At 35.3% G+C, this 23,629-nt stretch overlaps 1 protein-coding gene across 5 annotated transcripts in view; it reads right to left on the minus strand.

Annotated features, from left to right (window-relative positions):
- LOC137617235 (serine/threonine-protein kinase 11-interacting protein-like) overlaps positions 1 to 22,927 on the minus strand; it is an 82,039-nt gene extending 59,112 nt beyond the window's left edge. For 3 of the 5 annotated variants that reach the window (XM_068347187.1, XM_068347189.1, XM_068347185.1), the window contains exons 1-10: positions 22,606 to 22,927; positions 16,043 to 16,108; positions 12,710 to 12,831; positions 10,355 to 10,531; positions 8,210 to 8,400; positions 7,648 to 7,746; positions 6,831 to 7,008; positions 6,163 to 6,356; positions 3,465 to 3,747; positions 259 to 303 (exon numbers count right to left, since the gene is read on the minus strand). In XM_068347187.1, the coding sequence (XP_068203288.1) occupies positions 259 to 303; positions 3,465 to 3,747; positions 6,163 to 6,356; positions 6,831 to 7,008; positions 7,648 to 7,746; positions 8,210 to 8,400; positions 10,355 to 10,531; positions 12,710 to 12,806 (1,264 nt within the window). In that variant the 5' untranslated portion in view covers positions 12,807 to 12,831; positions 16,043 to 16,108; positions 22,606 to 22,927. Of the gene's footprint in view, positions 1 to 258; positions 304 to 3,464; positions 3,748 to 6,162; positions 6,357 to 6,830; positions 7,009 to 7,647; positions 7,747 to 8,209; positions 8,401 to 10,354; positions 10,532 to 12,709; positions 12,848 to 16,042; positions 16,109 to 22,605 lie in introns of all 5 variants that reach the window. The other 2 variants (XM_068347186.1, XM_068347188.1) reach the window with 2 other exon arrangements.
- Between the last annotated feature and the right edge of the window lie 702 nt (positions 22,928 to 23,629).

Consider the following 23,629-nt stretch of genomic DNA (forward strand, 5'->3'; position numbering starts at 1 on the left):
GCAAGTATCACACAAAAATATATTAGAAATTTCTACATGAAATAGAACTAAATATCAAACTCTCCTCACTTACATATATACAGTATTGATATAAAATGTAAAGGATCATGCTTTTTAATCAATTCAAGTAAGAAAATGTCAATACAAAATCAAGCAGTAAAGACAGAAGGCAAACTGTTCATGCAAATTTCAAGCCATTATTTAGAGCCTGAGGAAAACATGTTAGTGAAAAGAACAATTTTAATCATCTGGACTTACTCCATACTTTCATTAAGGCAGCTTGGTCACATGCAAAAGAAGAACCTGTAGAAAACAAGAGAGATGCAACATCTTTTTCCTCAACGTCAAGAAATATTAATCATACTCGATTACCAGAGAAATGGCTACATGCCTTTTGAAATAGAAGACTAAGTGTACATAAGCTTTAACTTTATGCCAAACATGAAGTTCAATTAACAAATCACAACAGTAAATAAGATGGATGGTTTCGAGAGTCTTTTAACGAACTTGAATGGGGCATGCGAATGAAAATGTTGCTACTACATTACTGAGAACAATAGTAAAATATTCCACCTTACTACCATTGAATTTCTAAGAAAGTAATACTTGAGCCCTTTATCCAAGATAGAGAAGTTCAAAAAGGAAATTAGTCTACTACTGCAGATTAAGAAATGTTTTAAAATAGAAAAGAAGTGATCATTCATAGGTATAACAATTGAGTATAACAATTGAATCCTCATCAAACACTTAGAAATAAATTAAAAGAGGAATATACATACTGTATTACAGAGATTATAGTGAAAACTCTCCCTTAGTAGAGAACTAATTCTTCAATAAAATAATCTTTTACTGATCCATTTATAATGTCAACATACTACAAAGCTATGACTCTTAACAGCTAACCTAGAAATTCTGGAACTTTTTGAAAAATTTATCGAATGATATTAATGGAAACTTAGTCTTAATATACCGAGATTTAACCAAACTAGTCATAACCAGAGGAAACCCTGTTATAGCATAACAAGGTTGATACTATAATCCAAAAATCAAAACCCAAAAAATCTTAAAATAGTTCAGCAACATTAATTTTGAATTTTAAGTAAATGCAAGGTCTATGAGGAAGCAATTTAATAAAAGAGTAGGTCCAAGGGAGAGTTTATAATTGAAAGAAAGCTTTGGGGCATCCCATCTCTTTTAATGTTGAAAAGAGGTAATTCCTCGAAACTACCCTGGAATTTCACTGCATCCCTTAAAATTTAGTATGGAGTTCTCTGACAACACAAAAATGTACAATAATGTATACCAGCAGAGTTATCATGATTATCATAGAGGCTTACCTCACTAACAACATATGCAGTCATACCTAAATTAATTTTATTAATTGGCTTCCACGTCTCGCGACTTGACACAAAAATCAACACCGAAAATCTATCTTTCAAAAGTCAGAATTTTAAAATCTGAATTATTTCAATACTTACGCAAGAGCCATTGTGCTACTATCCTCATAATGAATGCTTCCTTACTTCTAAACAAAAAACTGCATCAAAGATCCCTCTGTATCCCTCTTCTTCCTTGTGGCTACCTCTCATGAAACCCCAAAAATTAACATTTCAAAATCCACATACACACCATAAAACACCAATAAGCAATCCCATGTTGTCACTAATACAGTGCCGTGTCATTTGAAGATTCAATTTTCTTAAAATAACAAAAACAAAAAAGCTTTTTACTGAATTAACAGTTGGCTTATAGATATGCTGACGAGTCCACCTTTCAATTCAGAGAAAGATAATCCATTTCTTCATAGGTCCTACCTCTTCTCTCACCGATATAAATACTCTTCATCCCTGGAGCAGTCAGCATCTTTGATATAGCAGAAAATCTGTTCTCAATTGTGTAAGGGTGGAAATTGTTGTCTGACTCAAGTTAAAAGAAAAACTAGAACAACAATCTCTTCACTGTGTATGGTTTTTATCATAACCAATTCATCTTCTAGTCACTTAGCACAAAGTTCTATCATAAGCACTATAAACTTTCTTCAGTCATAGTGACAAGTATCAGTTGTATTTCGACAAAAGGTATTGTACTACGAATACAATATACAGTATTAAAATGTACGCAAGCACACGATTAACTACACTCCAAAAAACCAGTAATGCCCTGCAGCAAAGTGAACAAATTATCTTTGATATTCCCAAGTTTTAAATTAATGTTTTTTATTGTTTTATGTGAATTTTATATTTCATTGCCTTTTGCCATTTGTTGCTGACCAACATTGCTAGAACGACTAAAATGAAAGGTAAATGGTCAAATGTTTTTCACAAAAGAAAATAATTTTAATGGGTAATATTTTCAAAGTTTTAATCAATTTTATACATTATAGTTTTATATAATATAACATTTACTCTTATTTTTTCATGTTTAACTTTCTATTCCTAACGGTAATTTCTGTATCTATTGCTGAGCAGCGTAAATTTCAGTAAAGATATCTTTATCAAATTTAAATTTCTTAACATCTTTAGACAAAAAAACACCAAACAGATAGAAGCAACTCAATAGGAGGTACGACTACTATAGATCCAAATGAATGAGCGGAAGGCAGATACCATACTTTAAACTAGAAGTTTTGAGGCTTTTAACCCTTTTACCCCCAATGCTATTTGGAAATTGCCAATCCTTAACCCCAGGCGTTTTTCTTTGTCAACACGTTTTGCAATATATTTTTTCTAAATTGCTCTGACAGCCTTAATTTTTGTTATAGAGAGGTCAGGTTGGTCTTATTATTTTGGAAAATGCCTGAAGTTTCTCATAAGGTTATCAAAAATATGCAAAAAAAATGTAAATTGCAGTTTTTTGCAAGGACGTACCTGTATGTCCATGGGGGTTAAGGGATGAGTTTTGTGAAACGTACCAGTACGTCCATTGGGGGTAAAAGGGTTAACTGAACAGTACGTCCATTGGAAGTAAAAGGGTTAACTGAACAGTACGTCCATTGGGGGTAAAAGGGTTAACTGAATGTTTTTGTATTATATCTCAAAAATGGCAAATTTTGTATACTAGTGTACTTATGAAAAGACATTTTTTCATAACCAAATTAAAGAAACGGAATAAAAATTAAAGAGGACAATGACCAGTAACAGCACCAAATATAAGAACCATTACTCTCATAAACTAACAGCACCAAAAATAAGGACCATTGCTCTCAAAGTAACAGCACCAAAAAAAAGGACCACTACTCTCATAAAGTAACAGTACCAAAAATAAGGACCACTACTCTCAAAGTAACAGCACCAAAAATAAGAACCATTGCTTTCAAAGTAACAGCACCAAAAATAAGTACCATTACCATCATACAGTAACAGCACCAAAACTAAGGACCATTTCCTTCATCCTGTAATAGAACCAAAATTATCATTCCCAAATTTAATATAAATATATTTATGCATATGGTACATGGTACACACCTGGACCTGTGCTTTTTACTGAAGAGGCCAGAGGCTCCTGGGTTAAACTAGACGGTTGTGATGGAATATTAAACTCTTGCAAAGATTCCTCCTCACGATTAGGTTCGAAAAGAGGCTGAGAAGGGATATCTGGCACTGTGGGGAAGTTAACAGGAGAACAAAAAGGAGAGAATGAAGTCAATGACGATAACAACTCGGGAGAATAGCTGGAAGATCCAGATGTTGACATCAAGCCTACCATAGCTTCTTCTTGAGCCGTAATTGGTATACCATCGACGCATATCTGCAGGGAAAAACTTCACTTACTATCTTGAATGTGAATATATTAAAGTTGTTGTGAGGACCAAATATTTATTGAAATATGAACTCATCTTCAAATTTTTCTTCACTTACAATATAAAATTTGATATATTGCTAGGGAAGCCAATGTTCTTTATGATATGCTGTACAATAATAGAATATAATCAAACATAACCACCAATCAATTTACACGTTTTATGTAAACCAGCTTTCAGACTTTGTATGAAAAGAATACAAAAAGTAAACTAAACCTAAAAAGCACTCAAAGTTAGACCAAAGTATTTTCATCACATGGTAAAATTGAAGCAAAAAATTCTGAGAAGCTTAAGTTAGACAATTAAGGTATATGAGATAGATAGAAATAAGTGATGAGTAGAAGATGAAAGAAATGCATTCTGATGTGCTGAGGGAATGCTGCAAAGAGCCTTGTATGGACTAAAGTATACTGCACAAGTTGCTTTGCATGTGGTACCAACTACAGTGCACAGAGAGTACTACAGTACTGTATAGGAAAGATCCACAATTACATGCACTCAATTACCAATGACAACATAGCAGAAATAACCAAAGAATAATACATCTAGTTGCTATTCTTTTTATTGCTGGTTTACATATACCTGTAATAGTTAAACATGAAAAGTAAATTTGATGTCTACGATCAAAAATTATTGGTCAAAAAAACTAATTTTCAAAATAACATTAGTTGGTAAACACCTTTCTAAATGTAAAAGTGAAAAGGCAAAAAAATTCTATATCCAATAATGAGGAAAGAAGAAACCAAATACACATAAAAATTTGGCTCCTATATTTTATTTCCAATTAAAGTGGAGCCTTTATTGTCCTTACAACATTAAGATGGTAGCCGAGACAACTAAAGAGGTTAGAAATCTACTTTTAAGATCAACCTGCTTTTCTAGTCTTGGAGAATGTGACTTTGGTTAGAGAAGAACTTCAATACTTCTTTAGCATCAAACATCTTAACCAAGGTCTACAACCTTCCCTCTTTGCAAAGATGGACATTAGTCAGAACAGGAGACCCAATAATATTTCTCAAAAAACTTTCCACTTCAAGATCTTAAATCTTCCTTCTTCCCTGAGCTGGGCATTAGCCAGGTTAGAAGATTAGGCAGTAAAAAGTCTCCTAAAAATTAGAGCAAGCAAAATCATAGTTGCCTTTCAGTTGCATCTCGAATTATGGATGACCCATGAACCAAGTCATTTTAACCCTTTTACCCCCAAAGGACGTACCGGTACGTTTCACAAAAGCCATCCCTTTACCCCCATGGACGTACCGGTACGTCCTTGCAAAAAAATGCTATAATTTCTTTTTTTTTTTCATATTTTTTATAATTTTTTGAGAAAATTCAGGCATTTTCCAAGAGAATGAGACCAACTTGACCTCTCTATGACAAAAATTAAGCCTGTTAGAGCAATTTAAAAAAAGTATACTGCAAAATGTGATGGGATAAAAATAACCCCTTGGGTGTTAAGGGTTGGAAATTTCCAAATAGCCCGGGGGTAAAAGGGTTAACGAGGCAGTTCTGAAGAGCATATGTTACTATAACCATTCACTATAAGACTGCAGGAAGATCCACAGCTTCTATAAGCTTTCAACCTCCCATCAGCATATATGTTGTTTTTTTGAAGAACAGGTGCTCGTTCTAAAGGATCCTCTAGAACACCTAGATTTTGTAGAATTGCATTGCATATAGTTTTTCCAATGTCACTGCTGAAATGCACTATTCAACCAGTAGACATGGTCAAGCTTTCTGCTTAGCATTGAAGAAAATCTTTTTAACATGTAAATTGTATGGATTTACTCAAAGATGTATCCCTTTACTGTAATTTTTTACCATATCTTATTTACCTATATTGTATATACACTCATTTTACAAAATACATTGGACTCTTCTTCCTATAAATATAAAAAGGTTATCTCTTAAATTAAAGTTGATGATCTGCATTCATAAAAGAATCTAAATGTGGTAAATACATTACTCCCACATAGATAATGCTTGTTAATTCAACTCACTCACTCCCCCTAAAAAACTAGTGTTAACCCTTTTACCCCCAGGGTATTTGGAAATTTCCAACCCTTAACCCCCAGGGGGTTATTTTTTTTTCCAGCACATTTTGCAGTATATTTTTTTCAAATTGGTCTAACAGCCTTAATTTTTGTCATAGAGAGGTCAGGTTGGTCTCATTCTCTTGGAAAATGCCTGAATTTTCTCAAAAAATTATAAAAAATATGACCAAAAAAATTTTTATAGCATTTTTTTGCGAGGACGTACCAGTACGTCCATGGGGGTAAAGGGATGGCTTTTGTGAAACGTACCAGTATGTCCTTTGGGGGTAAAAGGGTTAATTGCAATGAACTACTAAAAGGTACATGTCCTACCTTATGATTAGAAGTTGCAGGATTCAGCTGTTTGATCAAATGCATACGGTAATTCTGATTATAGGTAACAGGATTACCATGCAATCTAAGTACCCGTAAATGAGGTAAGGCACCAAGAGGTGACAGTACACCTTGCAATGAAAGGACATTCTCTCGCAAATCTAGTTCTTCTAAATTATTCGTATTCTGCAAACCTGAGAAAATAAAATAAACATTTATTCATTGTCTTAAGATTCCTACAATAATCAGCAATTTGAATCTGAATATAGAACAAAATATAATCACATGACAAAATACTCTATCCCAATTTTTCCTTAGATTTCAGTGAAATTTTCTTGCCATAATACATACAGTATATATAAAATTTCAAACTTACTTAATATTTCTTTGAAAGATGCAGAATAACTTAAAAATCCCCTGAGTCTCAAAAAAAATGTTAATAGTGAAGCTAGACAAGTTAAATCCCAAGTGATCTAGTACAGTAAAACAATAGAAACAGATGAAAAAGGAAGAAAAGAATGCAGCAGTACCCAAGGGGAAGCAGCTAAGTTATTACTATTTATAATATGGCAAGGAAGGCATAATATGGCTTAAAATACTTATTCTCAAACATAGGCTTCAAATGTTGAAACATTTATGCTTAAAACATTACCGAATATAATCCTTACCATCTATATGCGAGAACAGATTATTACTGGCTATCAACACAAGAAGTGTGTATTGAGCAGTACTGGAAAATTTTGGAATAAGGCGCAATAGATTGTGGCTGATGTCGATATGCGTCACGGAGGGTAAGCATTCCAAGGCAGAGGCATCCTCTAGCTCACAGTGACTCAGATCTAATATCTGTAAAATAAATCCTCAAATGCGATTATTCTATATTTCAAACTGATCATGCTTGATAAAAAAAAATAATAAACTTATTGTTAAACTTTTTTTTTCAAGCTTGTCATATCACTTCATTAAAAACAGGACAACTATACTCAATTTTTTTAATGAGGCGCATTTGCACTGACTTGCAGCGGTGCCCTTTTAGCTCGGAAAAGTTTCCTGCTATCTGATTGGTTAGAATTATCTTGTCCAACCAATCAGCGTTCAGGACACTTTTCCGAGCTAAAAGGGCACCCCTGCGAGTCGGTGCAAATCTGCCTCACCAAAAAGAATTGACTATAGTCACATTCCTTAAATGTTCAATGTCCCAAGGGGACTTCTTACTATTCCAAAGATCTTTTTGGTAACATTCTATTAATTTAAGCTTGAAGGAAATTAGTAGTCCCTCATTATAATGACTTATAATGTTCCATCCATTTCTTAAAAAATAATGAAACATACTAATATTGTCTCAAAAGTATTTTATAAATCTTTAAGACCTGTAATCATCTTAATAAATAAAAGAAAAAAAATTGAGGAAAATTTAATTCTCAAATACTTCTGAACAAGGGAATTTTTTCAGTATGGCACTGTTCCACGAACCATACTACTGACCTTCAGTCTAGGCAGAAGGCTCAAGCTGTGATCCAGAACACCAAGAGAATTGTGAGCCAGAACCGCCTCTTGCAACTGCTCCCAAAGGAACTCGCCTGCCTGAATATAAGGAACATGTAATTAAAATAGAATTACAATTGGAAAATTATTTCAGCAAAAATACATGGATAACTGTACTGCATAAAAAAATGCATAAAACAGAAAAAAAAATTCCTTGTAGTCAAACGATACCAAATTTTGTAACAAGGATTGAACACCCAAATTACAAAGTGAACATCTTTCCATCCTCAACTTCTATATATATAACTATGAATTAACTTGTATAGAAGAAAATAATTTGAAAAAGTCTAGATAAAAATTATATATCAAATCATAATTCATTCACAATTAATACATCAATACTTTTATACGTTTTAATTTTGAAAGCATTTTACCAACAATCTATAAGTATCTATCATTTTAATTTCAACTTTTTTAGCAGATTTCTTCCACCACTCTCAGTTCACCAAAGAATCAAACCTATTGTATCTTCTTTCAATTCATCATTAAAAATAAATCTTACCTTGTCAGCACCACAACGAATGAAGAGGTCACTCAATCTACTAAGGCCCTTGACAGACGATATTGATTTGAGAGTTGGCCGAAGGCTCTGTAATGCCTTGAGCGTTGTAACTGGTACATGGTCTAACTCGAGAGCTTGCAAGCTACGAAAGCAACGAAGGCTTGTAGTTTCATTTGCTGGGAGACTGTGCCCTAAAAATTAAACAAAGTTTTAGATATTTTTAATCAAATACAACATCCTATAACATTTCTTGCCTTGGATATAAAGGATAACAACTAATTAGAAATAAAAAATAAGTAGTTGGATGATAGACTGAGAATTACCAGAGGGATTGTCATTCCATTTCCCCCGTCAAACTCTCTTTACATGACTTTGTAAAGTCAACCACATCTGCATCACATATTGTATATGGAATATAAGGAGGAACTCTAGTATGCAAAATTGCAGGGTGAATCAGCAAAACAAAATAAGTTAACCCTTGTTTGGGTCATGAAATTATATCATTTTAGCCTTCTGAGGATTCGATGATGCACAGTTCATTTAGATACCATTCTGTATATTTCTCCATATATAAGACACTAAAATTCTCAAAATCACCCCTGAAAATTGGGGTACTGTAGTCATATAAAGCCGACCTTAAAATTGCACAATGAATTCAAATGATGTCTATTAGTACGACAGCCTTGGCCTTAGTACAATAATCAATAACAAAGGTAACCAAACCATATTTAACTTGAATATCATTTGCATATGTTTATGATAAATAGCCTCTTTGAGGAAAAATTCCACATCAACAATGAAATCAACTTTTATCTATGAGTCCAGCTAAGAAACTATAAACATAAAGTTATGATTGGTATTTTCTGCAACTGTTATCTCCTCTACCCTTACAATAATTTTAATGGTCATTAATGACAGTAGTAACAACATCTAGCTTAACATTATATTCAAATAAGTTGAAAATGGAAGGTACAATTATCATTTGTAACACTTAAGAACAATCATATGACCATAAAATTATCATACTGTCATAAGTGGTAGTTTTTTATTGTTGACTAAACAAAAACAAAATAGTTTTCCTGTTGTATTTGAGTACTGGAATTCCTAAGGATAAAGTAACGGTAAGTAAAATATTTGTAATATAATCATCTTTACTAAAAATTTATAGTATCATTAGTTATCAATTGGATGTGTAAATGTGTTCGTTTGTTCATGATGAACATAAACAAAACAATGGTTTCCATTTAAGGCATTAAGGAAAAACCATATAAAATTGCCTTTCATTAATCTCTTTTTAATTTCTAAGAATACAGTAAGTAAAATAAAATTGGTAATAACATCAGTATTGCATGACAAAATATTTGGTAAGACATCTTATGCTGCAAAAGCTAGCCTATAAAGTACACAGATTGTTTTATAATTCCTCAGTTGTCTTACACAATAGATATGACCTAAATTCATTAAAATTTGTCCAAATGTTTGAACTCGTCTCATCTAAAGGTTGTCTTACATGTGGAAATATATAGTATACTGTATAAAAAAATTATTCAGTTTTCTATAGTAATATTTAGAGTCTACCTTTACTCTTTTGTTAATTAAGCTAAAAAACATCAACATAATAACTAGGTTGACACATGTTGTCACTAGTCACTGTGATTAAGTTTGCGAGTCTTCAGCCTGACAGCGATTTTGTCACTACCAGGATCACATGGGGGTTATTATGAAATGGCTACTTCAGGGGAAAATACCTGTTTATGGTCTTTATATGCCACTCTATACCCACAAATTTTCTTGGCTCATGAATCCATCATTTTCACTTAATTCCCCTGCTTTGTCTGTAATTTACAGGGACTCATTCGGTTATTCTTTTTGTCAATCTATTATCTATCAGTGCAGCATACCCGTAAATAGATGATTTTTTATCTAATTGGTTATACGGTTCTCTGCACCGTGAAAACCAAATCCGCAAAATAACGAGGGTCTACTGTATCGGAACAAATAGATCTGTAATTATTATCATTACTGCACTAGTTTTTTGTAAATATAAAAAAAAGTATTTGACTACACAAGAGATTACAAAACAAAACAAAACAGATTTTCACCTGGGCATATATTTCAAAATCATTGACATGCATCTTGCCTTACCTTGCCTTGCCCAAAGCCTTAGGCCAGTAACCTTCTGCAAAAGGTCATAAATGAACTGAAGCTGGGGAATGGAGGGATGTTGACGATGATTGGGAGGCAGCACATGGAAGTTAGTGTGTTGCTCTATTTCCAGTATTAGGCTGAAGGCCTCCTGAATTTCGCATAATGTCCACGTGTCTGTAATAAACCATTGAAAGAAAACTTTTAAACAAAACATAAAACTACTAAACTTAATTTCCGACTACATATGAATTAGATAAACTGCACCTGCACTTTAGGTATCCCTGTGATTGAAATAAGACTAACTGGCACTTATAGATTTACAAATATAACATGAAGGACTTAGATACTATGGTGCTTTGGTTATTGATCAGAAATTGGTGAACAATTATATGTACATTTATTTCATGTAGTAGTGACAGAACATCTAACAAAGCATTTTGCCTAATGGCAATGGGGCTGTTAACAAGCCTAGAAAATAAATCGGATATAGTCCTGTTTCTCAAAAGACACACCATTACATCAGAGATTTAGACAAGGCTAGGATTTCCAAGACATAGGGAATTATCTTTAGTTAAAAAAAAAAATGAATTTTTAAATCTAAAATTAATTTTCAAACACTTACCTACATAACTTAATTCCGCCGATCACATCCGTCGGCTCCACAGATATGATCGGCTGAATTAAGTTATAAAGGATAAGTGCAATTGATTGATTGATTGATTTGAAGTTCTCTGGCATCCAGAAATCGAAGGTCATTGACGCCAATATCATTTATTATAAATAAAGATAAAAAGAATATTAAATTAAAACCAGAAAAGTGATTTGCTATAAAAGTTAAATAGCATTAAGAAGGCCTGCTTCTGATATAAATTTAAAAATGCAACTAGAATTATACGGCACATCATATTCAAGGATCTTGACAAGGATGAACTGCAATCTTCACCCCGAGCCTCAAACAGATACCTATTTCTTTCTGTGCTATAAGTGGGGCATTCAGTCGACAAATGCCTCACTGTCAAGGGTATTAAACGGTCGTCCCAAAATGGTGTTGGCCAGCCAGCAGAAACTCATGTGTCATCCGAGAGTGACCAATACGGAGACGACAAAGAGTAGTCTCCCATTTTTGAAGAATCCAATTATATCTCCAAGGGGATATGACAATCGTTAATTTCTCTCATCTTATTTTCTGTGAAACTATAAGTGCGAGACAAATGAATTTTTATATTTAAAATTAATCTTTGAATACTGTACTGTTTAACTTAATTCAGCCAATCATATCTGTGGAGCCGACACATGTGATCGACTGAATTAAGTTACATGTATACAGAATAAGTGCGAGACAAATGCAGGTTTTGAAACCTCAGGATGCTTTACACATCTAAAGTCAATATGTTCATCATCTCCTCCTACACCTATTGACACAAAGGGCCTCGGTTAGATTTCACCAGTCGTCTCTATCTTGAGCTTTTAATTCAATACGTCTCCATTCATCATCTACTTCGCGCTTCAGCCATGTAGGCCTGGGTCTTCCAACTCTTCTAGTGCCTTGTGGAGCCCAGCTGAACGTTTGGTGAACTAATCTCTCTTGGGGAGTGCGAAGAGCATGCCCAAACCATCTCCATCTACCCCTCATCATAATCTTATCCACATGGTACTCGAGTAATCTCTCTTATACTGTAGTTTCATTTCTAATCCTGTCCTGTCATTCAACTACCAATGTCCTTCTGAGGGCTTTAACTCAAATCTACTAAATTTATTGGAGATTCACTGTCATACCATGACTCATGTCCATACAGTAATACCAATCTCACAAAACTGATAAATAGCCTGATTTCTATATGTAATTTCAGGCGATTTGATTTCCAAATTTTACTTAACCTAGCCATTGTCTGATTTGCTTTTTTTCAATCTTTCACTAAATTCTAATTCTCAAGACCCCATATTGGAGATCATAGTTCCTAAATACTTAAATGATTCTACCTCATTAATCCTTTCTCCTTCCAATCTTTTAAAATTAGTTATTAATCCTTAGACTGTATGTATTACTGTAAACTTATTACTTTAATAATTATCACTTCTATGGAACCAATGAATCATGTTTGTAAACTCTTGTTAGCCTTACCAGATGAATTTATTCTTCAATATGAGAAGAAACTAAAACAAGGAAAAGTTGGACAGCCAGTTGGGAGGAAGGAGACTAAAATATGAATAGAAAGTGTAAAGTAAAGAGTACACTACAATAATGTAGCTGGAGGCCAAAGAACTGTTAAAGGGAACTTTTAATATTGTTTATAACAAGGCATCGTGTTCGGGAAACTCTAAAGGGTATCCCCCGCCAATGATTATACTTACCAAGTGACAATTTATGTTGGTGATCTAACAGAAGATGAGCAGACTGGCGAAAAGCCGCAGCCAGGCCACAAACCCGCTGCAGAGTAGCATCATCCATGATTGCTTGATGTTTACATGTTTACCTACAAATGGAAAGAACTAATTAATCATTCAAAGTTTGTATGATAAAAAAAAGCTTTCTAAATGCAAACATTTTACAAAAATAATAAATTTCATGTCATAATTGGTGGAATGATTTACAGTACTGTGCTGCAAACGTGAATAAATGGAACTTTAATAAAATTTCTGATTTCTACACTTATACTAAATTGATGCTCATATTGCTTCTCTCAAAGTTCAAATTAATCCTCATTTATAAGGAATTTCTTTTTTAATTTCCTAATTTTTCCATTTTCTTTTCCTTTAATAAACATATACCCTTAGTGAAGGGATGGAACATTACAGCGGTAAGTGGCAAGAAGGCCTGATCTGATGCGCACAAGTCTCTTTGTCCTTTCAGTTTCTCTGTCATTATGGCTTGGTTCAGATGTTCTCCAAATTGTCTAATTATTATTGCACATTAAGATGTCTTTCTTGGATTTATTAGCAATTATTATTATTACTTACTAAGCTATAACTCTAGTTGGAAAAGCAGGATGCTATAAGCCAAGGGGCTCCAATAGAGAAAAACCTAGTGAGGAAAGGAAACAAAGAAAAAGAAAATATTTCAAGAACAGTAACCTTAAATATAAACTATAAAAACTTAAACAAAGCAAGAGGAAAGAAATTAGATAGAACAGCGTGCCCAAGTGCACCCTCAAGCAAGAGAACTCTAACACAAGGTAGTGGAAGACCATGGTACAGGGGCTATGGCACTACTCATGACTAGAGAACAATGGTTTTATTTTTAAGTCTCCTTCTCCTAGAAGAGCTGCTTACCATAGCTAAAGAGTCTCTTCTACCCTTACCAAGAGGAAAACAGCCACTGAACAATTACATTGTACTAGTTAACCCCTTGGGTGGAAAAAAATCTCAGTGTTGTCAGGTGTACGAAGACAGGGGAGAATCTGTTAAGAATAGGCCAGACTATTCGGTGTAAGTGTAGGCAAAGGGAAAGTGAACCGTAACCAGAGAGAAGGATCCAATGTAGTACTGTCTGGCCAGTCAAAGGACCCCATAACTCGCTAGCAGTAGTATCTCAATGGGTGGCTGGTGCCCTAGCCAACCTATATTGCTAGGAGTGTACAAGGGAACTGTCCCTGGCATTTTACAGAAAATCATTTAATTCCGGTCATAATTTGCATCAATCAAAACAGAAACAGAGGGGATACCAAGTAACCTACCTTCTGTTGATAGTGGTGGAGAGTAAGCAGCGGCCGTTTGCCATGAACAATGGCCATATCACCTCAGCTACTGGTTGTGTATAAGCTTGCAACGTCCTTGAGAGGTGCTATTTCTCTCAATTCATGACATCAAAGTATCCAAAACAAAGAAGGAATAGAGTAGGACTTCCCTGTCCGTGTACTAAAGCTGAAGGTCCCCCCGGCTCTTCACAAACCTTGCAAATGGCAAGAGGGTATGGAGTCAGATGGGGCCGTGTATCTTCAATCCACCTCAGCCCATGGCCCCTTCCCTGAGGAACCAGCCTAACCAATGAAAGTGCACAGGCCAGCATGCGGACATAGATTTCCAGCCAGCAACCAGGTACCTGGTCCTAGGAATAGGGGGCGAGTATGGAGCCGTGGTCACAGAGCAATGGTCTCAGAACAAGCTACCACCAATTGTTGTCCTCCCCTTAAAGAGGATTGGTGTCATCAAGAGCCCTATCCTTGCAAATAAGACTGGCATTCTTGAAAGAAGGGATAAAGTCTGAATCAAAAAAGGGAGAGGAGGGGAAGGAGAAAGAGCTTGAAGAGAAAGAAAAGCTGTAAGAGGAGCAACAGCTGGAAGATGAAGAGGAGGGAACTCAATTCTACCTCTTACCAACTTTCCCCTCAGATTCTGCAATCAAAAAATCATTAAAGCAACCATCAATGCTCGCCAAAGGGAAGAATAAAAGGAGTTGTTCCAAAATGATCAACAACCTTGAGACGCCGTCACACGAGAAGTGATAGGCACTCATAAGTGGCACCCACAACACAAGTACAAGGGTTGGGGGGCCTGTAGTACAGTGTGTGGGAGCCACGGGGCTTTTTACTTCAACGGGCATCACCACTGGGGTTACTGACCCTGCTGGTACTGAGATGATTGGTGTCAACTGGCATGGCAATGAGGAAACAAGGCTAAGTATCCTTAGCTACCTACTCCCTCAAAGATGACATTGAGGGCCTACCTGCATGACCTAAGGATGGCCAAGCTTTCCTTAGATCACTCATCATCATCAATTTGCAAGGAATAACTACCAACATTGATTAAACTCCCTGATGTAGATCTTGAGTTCTCCATGACCCTTGAGCCTACTTCCAGGACCAAACCATAGTCTGAAGCTTCATTAAACAGCAAAATCAATGAGGAGAGCAGTCTCTCCCCTCCTTTTCCCGGGCATTACTAAGAATGATGCTGGAGAGAACTTAACCTTCCTACTCCAATAAAGAATACGACGGTCTTAACGGAAAACCACAATCTACACTCGTGCATGTGGGGATAATTGCGAATAATCATAGACATAAGGCACAGAGATAGTGTGCATCTATCACCAGTTTAGCCAAGGCAGTATCCTTCCTTCACTTGTATGCAAAATCCTGCATTTCATCATTAACATGAAGCCAAATCAACCATTCATACCAAAAAGTATGTGAAAAATGTTCAACAGTTTTGGATAGGATGCAACAACACCAATGTATTTGTTGCATACAAAGACAAAAGTTAAGAGTTTTTGACAGGAGAGGTGGGGCTAATTGCCTATGCTCACCACCTGTTGTTAACCATCTTTTTAAAGATTTAAATGGCTGTTCAAGCTCTACAGAAGACATTTTTAATCTTAAAAGATGAAAGGTTTATATAGACGTAGGAACAAAATGAAATTAATACAAAACCATGAAAGAGTAAATCTTCAAAAGAAAGAATTAAATAACTTGCACAAACAGACAATAGTGCGTTCAGAAGACAGTTGCCAATTCTCACCCATACCATAATGATTTTGACAATCCGAAAACCTTACATTTTAATTAAATATTCAGTCATGAATTAGTAACAGCTGCTCACCCCATCTACATTTGTGTGTTGATTAATGTAAGCATAAGTGTTACTTTAATGAATCATATATCACTTTTAAAGAATGTGATAAAACTCATTTACACATCTAATAACATATATCAAACACATTATCTACGAAAACCTATGAATATCACTTACCTAGTCCATGTTATTATGGCCAGAAAGAACATTTGCTGCACCAATGTACACCAGAGTCCTAATGGTCTGCAAAAGAAATGAGGTCTTGAATAAACAAAATAAATAGCATAGAAGTAAAATTCTGTTGTACTTGTACTGTTATGTTATCTAGTTTCATTTAAACGCTGTAATATTTTACCACTTAATAATATTATATCCATGAACGATACACTGTCTTCTTTGTCTGCATATTTTCCCACTTTTATGTGGGGTCGATGTTTCTGGCCAGCGTTCTCCATCTACCTCTGTCCCACACTTCAAATAGCCAGACATACAGTATATCATGAACGATATACTGTATGTCTGGCTATTTCTCTCATAACTTAAACATGTTTCTCCTGTACTGCTGGTGGCAATCACTCCTTGTACACAATAATACTGTATATCATTAGTCGTAAAAGGAAATATTTTAATATCAGTGGTTCTTTCATTATGATATAGGCGCTGTTTCCTTATGGATTATGAAGGGTAATTTTATCACGATAATTTGAAATTTCATCAATATCCATACAACTACATTTACTGATGCATGAAATGATAGAAAAAAATCTTTTCTGCTGGGTAACTGATAATTTGGTTTCAATTTTTTCATAAATCTTGAAAAGCATGGTTGGCATGCCACAGCTATATCAAAGCTTGTATTTTCATGGTTCATGGATTACCGATACTAAGATCTAATGTCACCAAGAGTATATGGGCAAACATATCACAAATTTTTTAAGTAATTTGTATTTTTCCTAACATACTTACCTAGAACTACCTTCTTAGGAGTTACTGGTTAACTCTACCTAACCGACCAGCTTTTTGTATAGTTTACCCCCGTCTTCCCGTTTTCTACGGGGTCAACCGTAGGCGACCCGGGGTCGGGCAGCGTGCTAGCTCAGGTCGAATCGCCAGTAAGTTTCTGGTCGCGACACGATAAACATCTCGCCGCGCTCTCTCTTACCTTGTGCGACCCTTTGTGTCCCCCGATCCTTTGTGCTTACCGCGTGTTACCCACGTGTTATGATGATTTGATTTTGTGCTGTTTCACAAGTATGTCATGCAACTCTACACTTTCCATTCAATTAACCCAATCTGTATAAGCATCTATTCTAAGTAGGTTTGCCATCTCATTTTTTTAATGCTTTCAGTAAGGTTAATTTTTTGTGATATTGGTGGATTCTGCTTGGTTTATCCAGTTAAACTTTTGACCCATTTTTTATGAACTACCTCTCTATTGTTTAGTATTTTTTCTATACACCTGTCATATAAGGGGAGTGGGCTCCTTGTGCCCTCCATAACCCCCTGGTTATGCTACCGACCATACTGGATGCTAATTAAACCGAGAATCTTATGTAGCTCATCTTTATTTCACCAAATATGATTTCAGTTCGTAGATTAAAAGACTTACACACATACATAATGGGTGGAATTTCCTATAAAAATGGTGAGCATCCAAATTTACAGTAATATTTGAAAACCTCTATACAATTCAGTATTTTTTTAAATGATTTATTTCATAAACTGTTTACATAATTTTTGAATAATTTAGGATACTGTACTGTACATCAGTGTACAAGTTGTGTTATTTTTTGTACCTGTCAATAGTACAGTACAACGGTCAATAGAAATCCGGACCTAAAAAAACTGGAGTTGCTAATCTCATTGAACTAACAAAGTCAACTATTTCAAGCAACCACTGGTCAACCCGCAATACTACCTGGAAAGAGGCCATGACAGTGGTTTCCCATGGCCATTGAATCCACAGCAGAGAAAGATGAACCTTTTTTGCCTTGGCCTCATTTAGGGAAGGCGAATCATAAGTGTACAAACTTATGGGACAACCTTCAGATGTGTCGCAAATCTTCTCTCTTAGATGTAGAACCTTCTTTGTCAAATTAGTAGGAGATACAAGAGCTTTCTAGATTGGGTAGATTTGAGGAAATTTTCAGGTTCCAAGACATAAGAATCCACCTGACCCAAGACCCCTCAATTCAGCTTCAACCACAAAGTCTGTAAAGGGACCTAAATCACAAGGAGCACCAAAGTGCTTTCCAATGGGCAAAAAACCTGGATGAAGATATCGCAATTAATTTCTTAGGTCATTGCACTCTTGAATCAGCTTAATTACCTCCAAACAGGGTACTTTAAATTGGAATTCTGACTTTAAGGGCAGAACACCTACATGTTCATCTAGGTTTTGAAACTCCTCTGGGAGAAAATATTACTCGGAAACCCTCCTTGGAGATCATTCCTACCGACAAGAATGTGACTGGTCCAGTCTCAGAACAAAAAAAAACAAAGGCCAGATGATGGAACAAATCCCAAATTATCCTAAACCACATGTGCTGAACAATGACCCGGTGGACATTTCCTGGACCTCCCTGGTCCTATCTTGGGTGGAGAGGGGGGGGGGGGGGGGCTTGGGCACTGATCACATATATATGGACAGTCTCTAGGGCATTTTTCTACGTGCTAAGGCAATGCCATTGCCCCTTCTCTCTGCCATTCATGAATAGCATTTAAATAGACAAATCAGGTTAAGACAAGTCTCATAGCTGCACAGGTGTGAATCCCTAAATGAGGGAGATATACCCAAACAATCAGAACCATATGGTGAGAGTCCATCGAAGTCTTTCATCCCCTTATCTTTCTTCGTGAGGACAAAGACCAAGGAGTAACAGAGGAGAAACAGTGGGTTGGGAAGGAAAGAAAGAACCTAATGTTCCTTCAGCATTAACGGGACTTTATTCCCACAAAAGCTTCTTTCTTTCTTTCATTCTTTCTCTTCTGCCAAACCTCTTAAAGAGCACTTGGACCATTGCCTATAATCATCACAATGGGTGCCTTGCACACAAGAATTCCCCTACCTAAGGTGTAAAGAGAAAGGGATTTAAAAGACAAGACTGACATAAATCTCCCACACTCACCTTCTTTACCAAGAAACATTCCCATAGCTTAACAGTAACCCATTGCAAAATACAACTGTCAAATCCAATAACCCATAAGAAAAGGAAGCATTAGTATAGCATTGTAACATATAAATCTACTTTTGATACGGCCTAAGACAAAAATGACTCGACTTAACCTGGCCGCTGGGTGAATCTACCTCAACCACCTGTTATTACCCAAATACCTTGTTAACAATTCAGTGACTGCTGAGGCTTGCCCTAACAATACTGTACTCTTAATCAAAATGAAAAAAAAAGTATTTGCAGAGGAACAAACTCAAGAGAGTGAACGAAAGAGTAGTAATTCACCCTACGGAAATGAAGAAAGAATGTTGCGCATTTGTCTCAAATAATGAGTGGCAAGTGAACTCTGTGGCAGAGGGATTGCCTCGGTGTCCAAGCCAGTCATTATCTTTATACTTTGATCTGAAAATCCATCGGCCGCTGGGTTTACCTCAAAGGGTTTGTTAGCACATCAGAACATATGAGTTCTTAAGTGGGAAAAATAAAAAACTTGAGTGAAATGTAATGGTTACTAATGTAAATGGAAACATACTACCCTAACCCTGGCATCAGGTCTTGTCTGGCCAAGCAAGGTCAAAAATCATAAATCTATAGCAACGTAAACGAATGCCTCCTAACCTAAATTGACAAAATATCATAAAGTCAAATACACAGCTAAATCATCTTAACCTTATTCAGCATCAATAACCCTAATAGTCATGATGTCAGATGTCCTTCAATGAATTACCAGTAATCCTAAACTAGGTTAACCTAAACTAAAATACGAAGTCCACCCTAACCAGAAGGACATTACCCTCCTGAATCCATTACTGTACTCTAATCTAACCTAGAGCTCATAAATTACACAACTGGAATTTCACAGGAAACTCTCCTTACCTGACCTTCAAAAACAATGTAACCTAGTGTTCCTTACTCCAACTGGTTCACCACAAACTCGTATAACATTACCTTATGGGAACCAGATTAGAAATGTAACAATTACAAAGGAAATTGTTAGATTTAACAAGGGAATCAATTATGAGTTTTATCAAGTACTATTATCAAAATGTTACAACTCCCTTTATTATATTTCCAAAAGTAAAAAGAAGCCTGAATGCCAGAGGAAAAGCATGATCCTACAACTGCAAGGATCATATGACTCTGTGACAATAACACAACCGGCTCCAAACAAGAATAAAAAAAAACAATCATATGCTTATTTAAGTAATAAAAATGTTTGGCAAAGAATCAATCATCTGTTAAAGATATCTTCATCACACAAAAAATATAGGGTAGCACAATTGATTTATCAAAAATTGAAAAATATTCTATAATAAATATGGAACAAGTCTAGCTTATGTTAGCTAAACAGATATGAGGTGAAATTCCTGTATCCTATGAAAATCCCCATAATAACTACAGTATACTGTAGTGTATATATGTATCAGATATAGGACTACCAGAAGAAAAATTTCAAATACACAAGTTCCGTAATTACAGTCACCAGGATATTAGCAGCATGTCAAATAACAAGAGATGAAAATATTACGCAACTGCCTATAAAGAGACCAAAAAATATAATTCCCCCCACAAAACTAATGTATTTCACGATTGGCAAAGCGTAAAATTAGTACCTGACCTGCAGCTGAAAATGCTTAGACTGGGCAAGTCGGTAAAACTATAGTATAGTACAATACTGCATCCATAATGAGAACAATAACAAGTGTTACTGGTGAATTTATAAGTACTTTGATCGATTCTGAAGAAAATACTTGGTAGATATCTGTATTTTCTAAATTAATGTACAAACGTTTTAAAATTCTAGAAGTTAGACTGAAACAACCCATTTTAAAAGGGAAACAAACAAAAGGGCATGACCTAAAGGTTCCTAACCTAACAATCTAGAACTCATATCCTTACCTACTGGGGGCTAACCACCCTTTGACCACAACCAAGTGTTTACTTCCAGATCTATTACCATTCTGAAAATTGGTTTTTCAGACTCCTCGTTGTCAAGAGCAGAGCTAGTATTGGTAGGAGGCAAAGCTAATATACTTTAGTAGCTTTAGAAGTAAGATATTGAGCAAGAAAAAGTCTCGGATTGTACAGACAATGAGATATAAAATTCAGGAAAAGCAGCACAATCGGTTATTCTATGAATTGTTCTTAGGAACATCTCGTGTCATGGGAGATAAAAAAAAACTTAGTCAAATACAAATCGGTAGGAGTGAAATAGAAATTTTTCATCAAAACAAGAATCTAAGTTATTTACAATTATCGACTTAAGATTATGGGTTTCAAAACAAGAGGCTTTGATGAGATCTATTCAATTATGTCATTTCCAATATCCTTATTAATATTGTGCTATATCATAATAAACTGGCAGAGTCAAGATCAGCATTTCACAGAGGAGTAACAGAAAATAATCAACCTAAGCTACCCTTGGCTGGCAGAACTAAAGAATATGCTTTTATTCACTACCCAAATGCAAGGTGAAACTCAAGAATACGTGCAGACCTTGTTCAAGAGAAACTACAGGTATGAATTAAAAAGAAGCATCGTTATGAATTACAGTACTCCGGGTAAGGTAAGGTAGTGTATGTATGATAGCGGCCACCTGTATGTATGATGACGGCCAGCTAAAAATACGGAAGTGTAAGGGGATTCCTGGTGAGCATTAGCCCCCCTGTTGGATAAGTAGGTAACGACATGACTTGTAGGTTAGGTTGGATGGAGGAAGTTTGAATTAGGTGGTGTTCATGTGTAGAGGTTCTAGATAAACATTTTACGAACGACAAGAAAATGGGAAGAAAATGCACACGGGAGGAACTGGCCACTGATATACAAAGGTTCCAAGGTGGGGTTAGGTTATAGGGTCAAATGGGACAAAGCCAGCCAACAGCCTACGTTAGGTTAGGATGTTTACTTGAATGGTGTTTGCCTTACTATGTTTGTGAGACTAGTAAATACTTAATTTGGCACTTCAGTTCATCAAATCCTAGAATCCTTTAATTCTAGCTATAACCAATGATAGATTTTACCACAATAACATTACGATCACTGATAAAACAGTTTTAGTTACCTCTGACCTTTACTCTGCTCAATACAGTCATTAATTTCTTTAAGTCAATGTGATCGGTTGAATTTTGATGTTTGGGCTATTGAAGTTGAATTTTGACATCAAACTACACATAAATCCTTTAGCAATTGCATTCCATGTTGACATAAGACGAACATATATTCATATTACACTGTATGCCCAACTATTCTAAAATTCTACACCTCGTTCCTCTCATAAGTTAAGATTACCTAGACACAAGAACAAGAATGCTTTTGACTGTCTTAAGATTACAACGCCACCCCCACTTCTACATACTAGGGATAAACTTCAAGGCACAATAAACGTATTTACTGCTTTATCTGATTACAGTAAGCCCATAATCTCGATAACAAACGGTTAATCCTCAGGGGGGCGTGACAATACCCCAGTCTTGGTTACCTACGCTCTAAGCTAGGCCATTACTCATGTAGCCTAGATAAATTGCGTAACATTTATTCCTTCGTACATACACTTGAAATATACATTACCATGAGAATATTATAAAGGGGAGTGATATCAGGATCTTCAGAATACAGCAGATACGAAGAACACTCTTGAAGAAGCTAAACAACACAGCGACCTTGGTTGTAAGACAAATCTTTTTCTCGTGCGAAAACTTTTATAAAAGTTAAGCCAATCTATTGCAAATTAGTTTAATTCCATCTAATGATTTCACAGTAAGGGACAGTATTTGATGCTATTGTAACAATATACTTGTAAGTTCACGAAAATGCTGTAACTTGGTATAATCCGTTAATTTAGAGAGAACTGGTTTTAAGTATACGTCCGTTTTAATCTAGTTGATGCCTGCGAATGTTGTGTTGTTTCCAGCTGATCCAAATATGGCTGTTCGTTTGTATTGGCCTTGGCTTATACTTCGATAAGATTAACTTGAATTAATTTTATATCTATATACGCTTGGAGAAGCTTTATAAAATAGTAATTTTATTATTCATATACGTTTCCTTTATTTTTTCAAACACCTGCTCAATACGATACCAAGTATATATATTTTATGGCTGTTCGTTTGTATTGACCGTGGCTTATACTTCGATAAGATTAACTTGAATTAAATTTAGATCTACACACGCTTGGAAAAACTTTATTCTATAGTAATTTTATTAATCATATACATTGCCTTTATTTTTTCAAACACCTGATCAATAAAATACCAAATAAATATCTTTTATTGGAAAAAGAACTACACCAAAATCAATGTTTACAAATTTTAATTACACAATATCTACTCTGATGACTTTTATCTGTTGCAATGTTTGAAACCTACTGGTTTTAAAAGAAGGTTATGCGAAGCTATGTCACTTATGCAAATATAGGAATCAGGCAAAGGTCACGTGAGAATTATTGCATAGTAACGAAGAATAGAGAATACATAAATTAGAGAGAGCAAATCTTTACACTTTGTCGTTAGAAGTCCCAACTGCCTCTTTCGTCAAGGTGAAGGGCAATTTAAATACAAGCAATTTATATGTTCTATTATGGGGTTGGAGAATG

Source organism: Palaemon carinicauda, chromosome 23 (genome assembly GCF_036898095.1).
Source record: "Palaemon carinicauda isolate YSFRI2023 chromosome 23, ASM3689809v2, whole genome shotgun sequence".
NCBI classification, from domain to species: domain Eukaryota; kingdom Metazoa; phylum Arthropoda; class Malacostraca; order Decapoda; family Palaemonidae; genus Palaemon; species Palaemon carinicauda.